The 8,682-nt window shown below is 30.3% G+C and overlaps 1 protein-coding gene across 2 annotated transcripts in view; it reads right to left on the bottom strand.

Moving 5' to 3' along the window:
- Window positions 1–8,682, bottom strand: part of LOC140434652 (bifunctional 3'-5' exonuclease/ATP-dependent helicase WRN-like) — a 49,885-nt gene continuing 41,203 nt past the window's right edge. For both annotated transcript variants that reach the window (XM_072523067.1, XM_072523066.1), the window contains exons 12-14: window positions 8,119–8,317; window positions 4,886–5,022; window positions 1–948 (exon numbers count right to left, since the gene is read on the bottom strand). In XM_072523067.1, coding sequence (XP_072379168.1) covers window positions 215–948; window positions 4,886–5,022; window positions 8,119–8,317 — 1,070 coding nt within the window. In that variant the 3' untranslated portion in view covers window positions 1–214. The remainder of the gene's footprint in view (window positions 949–4,885; window positions 5,023–8,118; window positions 8,318–8,682) is intronic.

The following is an 8,682-nucleotide window of genomic DNA, read 5'->3' as shown; positions in this document are numbered from 1 at the left end:
GATAGGAAATTTACTATAAATAAAAAAAGATCATTAATAACAAAATACAAATGCACAATTGAGATTCATGAATAACTTTACGCAAATATTTAAAGCTTGTTTTACATGGATCCGTCTAAATATACAGTGTTAATGATTAAAAATATATACAAAAATTAACAACCTGTGTCTTAACAAATTTTAACGGATGTTACACTAAAAATATTAACAGTCTTTAACCTACTCTCTTCTTCATCAACCATGGTGGTAAACTGATAGATTTACTCTTCTGTCCTGCAGAAATTGTTGTGAGCTTTTCCTGATCAGGTTGTGGAGTTACGTATTCTTTGGATGCGTCGTTCTGTTTTCGACCATCTGAATCAATAGATGAAACTATATTATCAGTTTCTTCGAGTATTATTGTATCATCTGAGTCGCTGCTGGCATCTTTATTTCTCGGGGGAGAATTTAGAAGCTCGGAAAAATCATATTTGGTTTTTTTTAGTATTGGTTCATTTTCATCTTTGTCTTCACCATTATCTTCTTGTTTCTGAACATTTGATAATACATCATCAAAAGAACTGTTATTTTTTTCTTCAAATTCTTTAAGTTTTTTAAGTTTTTCTGTTTGACTTTGCTCTTCTTTTCCTTCATAAAAATTGCAAGCATTTAATAGTAAATCATCAGAACAGTTCGAATTATGTGAATATTCTTGATCGAGACCATTTTTATCTACTTCTTCTAACCCTTCGAGAAGCGTATTCAGTTTTTCTGTTTGACTTTGTTCTTCTTTTTGTTTCTTAGCTAATATGTACATTTCATAATATTCCGGATCATCGTCTTCTTCATATAAGGCATTTTTCTCATTCAAGTGCTCCCGAATTTGTAGATATGTTGTCAATGCTCTTATTTGGCCGAAAGTAACACTTTCTGGGCAAGCGAATTTTATCGGTGTTAAAACAGTTAAACCTAGAAAAGAAATAAAACGATATATAAATAGCAGCGCATAATAAAAGTCTAAATATGAAAAACTTGTTTACATATAAAAAATGTGTTTCGTAAGCGAAATAGTAGTTTTAAGTGTACAGTGTTGAAAAGCGCAAAACAATAAAATGGTTATTAGCGTATACTTGAAACAAAAAAAAAATATTTCAATTTAGCAGATGGTGAAAACTGTCGCCTCGAATATTTTTGCAACATCCTAATCTTGAAATAAAACTTTGTTCTAACGTTTTTCAATATATGTGCTGCGACCGACCTACCGATCAGTACAGGAAGAAAAAATTATCAAGCCAAGAGTAGGGATTGGTTTTGCAAAATAACTCCAGTAATGATGTAGTGAGGAAAAAACAAAAAATGTGTACTGTGTATTCTGTATTACAGAAATATAAATTTAAATTTCTCTATCTATCTCCCTCTCTCTATCTCCCCCTCTCTATCTCCCTCTCTCTATCTTCCTCTCTCTATCTCCATCTCTCTATCTCCCTCCCTCTCCCTCTCTATCTCCCTTTCTCTATCTCTCTCCATATCTCTCTCTCTTCCTCCCTCTATCCCTCTCTTTTCTTCTCTATCCCTCTATCGCACTATCTCCCTTTCTCTCCCTCTCTCTATCTCCCTCTCTCTCTCCCAGCCTCTCTCTCTCCCTCCCACTATCTACCCCCTCTTCCACTGTCTATCTACCTCGCTCTCTCCCTCTCTCTTTCTCTCACCCTCTCTCTCTCTCTCTTTGCCAATATGCTATTTAAAAGTTTACCGAAGGTTTCCTATGGTAACCTATTTATTTATAATAATTTTTAACCAAATATTAAAAAAATACTTTTTTCGCTTCAAAACCAAATTTTTTTAAATAAATTGGGTTATTTTGTTATTTTAAGACGAAAGTTATTCTTGTAATTTTTTCATAAAATGCTTACTTTAAGAATGCAAATAAATAATTAAAAATTCCGAAAAAAGGCAATTTTAGCCTTTTTCAAGGGCGTTTTCAATAGGTTGGACATTGAATTTAAAAAAAGAAACAAAATATATAAGATGAAAGTTTAAGTCAAGTAGTTTCAAAATGCGGAATTCCATTTTGATTTTATATTGCAAAAATCAGTTAAAAAAATCCATAAACAAATTGACATTCCATTGCGTTTCGGGATATATAGACTTGACGAACGACTGAATTTTAACGTTCCAAACACATTCATTATTTATTACCTACAAGCTGCATCTTGTTTTAATCGAAAGAATATGATGCTACAATATTACAGTAAAAAATTTACCACAAGATCCTGCTTATTTCTAACTTAAGGAAAATTAATATAATTAAATATTTCAGATTTCTATTACGATTAAAAGCTGAAAATGTTAGAATCTTTGTTTAAAATGTAGAATATTTTTTCTGTCTCACCAAAAAAGTTATTTTTATTTTAAATAAGTAATAAAATAACAAAACATAGTTAACCGGAAGAATAAATTGGTTGCAAATAAAAGGAAATTTTTTATTTGGTTATAAATTGTTATAAATAAGCAGGTTCCCGTTGTAAACGCTTTATCGTAATGTTGTAGCATCATATTCTTTCGACTAAAACAAGATTAAGCATGTTGGTAAGAAATAATCAATGTGTTTCGAACATGGACGTAGTTTCGAACGTTCAAGTTCAAACGTTCGTCAAGCCTATATATCCCGAAACGCAACGGTATATCAATTTGCTTATGGATTTTTGAGGCGAAGCTTCTATACTGGCGTTGTATTACTTTTTTCTCTATAATAAAATACCGAGTCGAGCGTCACGGAACTAGCGTCACAAGATGGTACCGTCACGGAACTAGCGTCACAAGATGGCGACCTCGCGGGACTAGCGCTACAAGATGGCGTCCTCACGAGTAGCGTCACAAAATAGCGGTTCTTCACATCGATTCACTACTCTCGATCAATTCGTTTCTAGTCATTATATATTTATTTTAAGCAGGTCTAAATTAAAACTGCATGAAAAAGAACTATCAAAATACAAACATTAAATGAGAAGTAAAAAATTAAAAGAATATTTGTCAATAAAAGATTCGATTCGCAACGATTGTCAAAATTTAAAAGATATAAATGTCATCCGATTAATAACAATATTGAATCATCTGTTTAAATTTTTAACACACTTCTCGTTTAAAAATTATTTCATAAAATTATTATATGTCATTTCATACAATTATTATTTTTAAAAATATTTTTTTGTTTATATACTAATTAAATTTAAAATAGGTAAAAGAAATAAAATTAGACTTACAATCAATTTAATTTTACCACCAAAACGACCGGTTTCGCTTTCTACACTTTGCAAAGCATCTTTAACTCAAACAATACAAAGTAAATTAAATGCTGAAATTATCAAAAGCACATATTAGGGTGCTGTCTTATAAAGATAAAGATCAAAAAAGGTTATTGTAATTATGCCAATATTACATTTCTGTGTTTATTAATATGCATAAAATTGATTTAGCAGACAAAGTGAAAACCCACAAATTGGTAAGAGATAATCCATTGAATTGTAATAAATTAGAAACAAACAAAATACTACTTACATGCCGGTACAAGAATTTTTAGATAATACAGACAATACAGGATAGTCTGAACTTTGTATCACGAATCATTATCTAAAAATTCTTGTATCGCCATGTAAGTAGTATTTTGTTTGTTTCTAATTTATTACAATTCAATAGATTATCTCTTACCAATTTGTGGGTTTTCACTTTGTCTGCTAAATCAATTTTATGCATATTAATAAACACAGATATGTAATATTGGTATAATTACTATAACCTTTTTTGACCTTTATCTTTATAAGACAGCACCCTAATATGGGCTTTTTATAATTTCAGTATTTAATTTACTTTGTACCGTTTGACCTGAAGATGCTTTGCAAAGTGTAGAAAGCGAAACCGGTAGTTTTGGTAGTAAAATTAAATTGATTGTGAGTAAGTTTAATTTTATTTCTTTTACCTATTTGAAGTGGACTCACACAAGCAACACATTCATGATTCAATTAAGGTTACTATCAGATATTTATTTATATATTATTATAATTAAATAATTCATTTTGAATTTGACAGGTCTGTCAGAAGTAAATAACATACGCTTTGTTAATACGTCAGCAGATGGCGTTAGGAGCAAACATAATAGATCATTGAATTATTTGAATATAATATACTTTGTTTAAAATATAAATAATAAATAAATAATAAAATTACTTTATTCAATTTTAAAAATAATATTTACATTTTAAAAATACAGAAAACATAGTATGGAGCTTCGCGCTAATCTACTGTACCGCCTACTGTAACATCTTTTTTTTAAACTGACTTGTAATATAAAATCAAAATATAATTGCATATTTTGAAACTACTTGACTTAAGCTGATATTTTTCGTTTTTTTTTTTTTAAATTCGATGTCCAACCTATTAAAAAATGGCAATGTAAAACGCTAAAATTGGCTTTTTTCAGCATTTTTAATTGTTTATTTGCATTTTACGCTTAAAGTAAGCATTTTAGGAATAAATCACAAAAATAATGTTCGTCTTAAAATAACCCAAATTAACAAAAAAAGTAGTTTTCAAGCGAGAGAAGAAATTTTTACTTTGTCTAAAAATTGTTACAAATAAATAAATAGCATTGAAAATAGCCTTTTTTGGTAAACTTTTAAACATAGCATATTGACATCATAATCTACCGTTAGAAAAATAGAATAGCCGGAACAAATTAAAAATATGTTGCTCAGGATAGAGACCGATGAAAGGAGTGGGGGAGGCCTATGTCCAAAATGGACGACAGAAGGCTAAGACGAAGAAGAAGAAGAATCTATCGTTAAAACAAGTTTTCGGACGCGGTTCAAATCGGAAGCCTGGTGAGTTTAATAATTTAATTCAGTCTTACCTGCATTTGCTTCAAGGATTCCATTAATTATGGTTTTGGCTAACTCCCTATCTACGCCAAATGTCGACAACTTCACTGGAAGGCCAACTTTCATTGCAGTTGTTAGATGTGTTTCTATCGTAGATATGGCAAATTTCCTAAAATATTCAATACGTTTAATCTTAAGATATATTTTTATAATCTGCTATATAATATTTGCAGTAATAATGGTACCCCATTTCTGAATAATAAAATAATTCTTCTTAAAATTTTGGATGAATATTGAAGCATTTTTGTTTCACCCTGTATATCGTGGGAGCCGAAAAGATTCTTAATCTTTTTGCGTTTCTAAGATTGATAATGTAAACATTTTGGAGTCTGTCTATAATGGCAAATTGCACATTCGTTTGATCTTAATTCCGCCTATAGAGATTAAAATAAAATGATTTCTCATATGGGCTATTTACACACGAAATTAATAGGGATTTTTCCACTTATGCCGGCGCGAGAAATAAAGTAAAGAGAAAGTATCGGTCGATCAAAGATTGGAATTTGGGTGGAGCACTTTTAGCTGGTGGGAGAATGAAGTTTATCATCTCTTCACTTCCATGTGGACGATCGTAGGGCCCGTAGGGGTACGACATATGCCGTTCGTTTGTTTTGCTGCAGTTGAGTACATGGCCCGTAAAATAAATGGGAAAATGCTTAATACAGTGCATATTATAGCAATGCCCACTGGAGCCGTATATAAATTCAATTTAATTTTAAAACTTGTTAGCATGTTTGGAGATATGATCGCAGAATGTTTTCTATCCGGTAAATCAAAGAAATAAACCTGATTTCAAATTAAAAGTGAAACTGGAACAAACCATGAAGTGGAGATATCCAGGAGTGGCTAGTATACCTGTTGAATACAAAGCACGTGGTGTTCTTGTGTATTAAGGTATAAAAAATGCTTATTAAAAGCTAAAAATTTTTTATTTTAAAGAAGATCTTTTCGGAATTAAATCATTCCATCATCAGTTTACTAAAAGAGAGAGTAAAAATACCAATATTAAAAAACAAGTAAGTTAAAATTTAAATATATAGAAATAACACGTTGGTTTTTTACTACTTACATAAAAAGTTGTTAAAAACATTGTATGGCCACATAAAAACATTGGAAGGACATCCGTATTAAAAAATAATCCTCATGGTATTTATCAAGGTAAATGCAATAGACTGTTAACTTGTTGATTATTAAAAACTGAAAATGGGGGCATCTTACATGACCCCCTGTAGCTGGTGAGGTTTTATCGACTTACATTACAGAGGTAATGGTAACACCACGTGCTTTGAAACCTGATTTCATTTGTAACTTTGGTGACCTACGTATTTAGTGCAGTGAAGATTATGATTTTACAAGAGATGATATTGTTACCATATGTAGGCTGAAATTCGGATATGCATGCTTCCCTCAGCACTTATATAAAATCGGTGCAGTTAACACCGAACTTTGTGAAACTTGCAACGGTTTGTGGTTTGCAAGTTACATTAAATATGTAAAAGGTGTATACAATTATTCTTAAGTTTATTAAAATGCCTTCCCTTTCTGTCTGTAAGTCACTCTGGATGACCACTAGATGCGAAAAAAAGTAATCCTAGTTCCCCTGTCATCTTTTAATTTCTAGAATAGTAGTGTAGTTAGTTTATTTAGAATAGGTTAAGTTAGGTGGAACGCTATTACACATTTGCTGCTGGCTGGTTGGTCATATATTTGAAATTTAATTTAATGGTCGTACGCCTTGTTGTATATATATATATATATATATATATATATATATATATATATATATATATATATATATATATATATATGTATATATATATATATATATACAGTAGACATATATATGTATATATATATATATATATATATATATATATATATATGTATATATATATATATATACAGTAGACAGAGTCATGTCTACATAAAAAAGAAGAAGAAGAAAAGAACAGAAGAGTGTCCAATCACCACATAAAATCAAGGCATTGAACTCTAGTTGTTCCACATTATTCTCAGATTGAAACTTATAAATATGTATTTTAAACAAATTAATGATTACATTATTACAATGATTACATGATTCAAACTATACTTAGAGAAAGCCTTGACTATATGGAAAAGAAAATGCGAAGGCATGGGAGTAACGGTACGGAACGAATAGCTATATACGTTAAGCTTTGCAGACGATCAAGTGGTGACCTTGCAAAAACAGAGTACCTATCTACAAGTGAAGAAGACATAGAAGACCTACAGATTGATAACAATGTAACAATCAAAGGAAATGATAAATTCAAATACTTGGGGTTTATAATCACGAAAAAGTCAACAACAGAGGAAGAAATTACACAAAAATTAGGACAAACAAGAACAGCAATCCGGCAACTTAACTCAGTATGTTGGGATAGACACCTAAATATGAAGACAAAAATACAGATTTATAAAACATTAGTGCGAAGTATTATGACATATGGGGCTGAAAATTGGATCATAAACAAGAAAAACAGCAGTAAGATAGTAGCAACAGAGATGGAATGCCTGCGAAGATGCTGCAGAGTAACAAGAATGGATAGGTGAAGTAATGACGAAATAAAGCAAAGAACATCGATAGAAACAAACATAATAAATATAGAACAAAAAAGACTTAAGTGGTATGGACATGTAAGAAGAACTAGCGACAGCAGATGGATAAAGAGAATAACCGAATGGAGCCCCATAGGAAGGAGGAAAAGAAGACGACCCCGAAAATCCTGGAGGAACGAAGTAGACGACGCCATGAGTAAGAGAGGCCTAAACGATGGAGAATGGGACAACAGAGAGAGATGTAAACGATTGAGCGAGGGAAGGCAGTGAATACTGTAGAATCCCTAAATGTTTATATATATATATATATATATATATATATATATATATATATATATATATATATATATATATATATATATATATATATATATATAATATATGATTATATAATATAATAATTTTTGCTGACTTTTTCATAAACAAGAATGCTAGTTAGGGTTTTTTTATAGCAGTAATCATATTGAAGCATTTATTGATACAGTATTTTCTTATCCATGCCGTTCTTATTTAATTTAAGCTCATAATGATATTTTAGCTTATGTTTAAGTTTTTCTGCTAAATAAGAAATGGTTTACTTTCTAAATAAGATTGATATAAAATGAATTGTTGAAAATAATTTTACCTTTCCTCTGCAATTTCTTTTAAACTCTTTCCTGCATTATACAATAAGTATGACATATTAATTGTGTTACTAATACTATTTTTTACATCCGGTATAGGATATTTTACCAATAATTCTTTAATCGACTTCTTCATATTTGGAATCACATCTAACAACAACTGACCAAATTTCTTATATTTAGCTATCGTAAAACCATCAACTGAAACAAAGTAAAAATATATTCGCATTATTTCGAATTTCAATACAAAGTTATAAAAAATCGTTACGTATAATTGGATCGAAATAATAATACGAAAATAAATTTAGATCCATTAGATTATCTTTGTCTGTCCATCCGCCTGTCCGTCTGTTTGCCCAGTCTTAGATTGAAAAAACTAATAGATAGAGAAATAGAATATATAGAATAGAAATAACAGATAGAAAAACTGACAACGGAGTCCGATTCAGCTCTAAAGTTATTTCGACAAAAATTGTGGAAAATGGAAATACGCACATCCGGTTTGGAGAAAATTAATAAAAACGGTATGGTATATTAACTCCTAAACTATAATAGATATACTTATT

Source organism: Diabrotica undecimpunctata, chromosome 2 (assembly GCF_040954645.1).
Source record: "Diabrotica undecimpunctata isolate CICGRU chromosome 2, icDiaUnde3, whole genome shotgun sequence".
Classification (NCBI taxonomy): domain Eukaryota; kingdom Metazoa; phylum Arthropoda; class Insecta; order Coleoptera; family Chrysomelidae; genus Diabrotica; species Diabrotica undecimpunctata.
The sequence above is the reverse complement of the archived record's forward strand: the minus strand, read 5'-3'. Positions and strand labels throughout refer to the sequence as shown.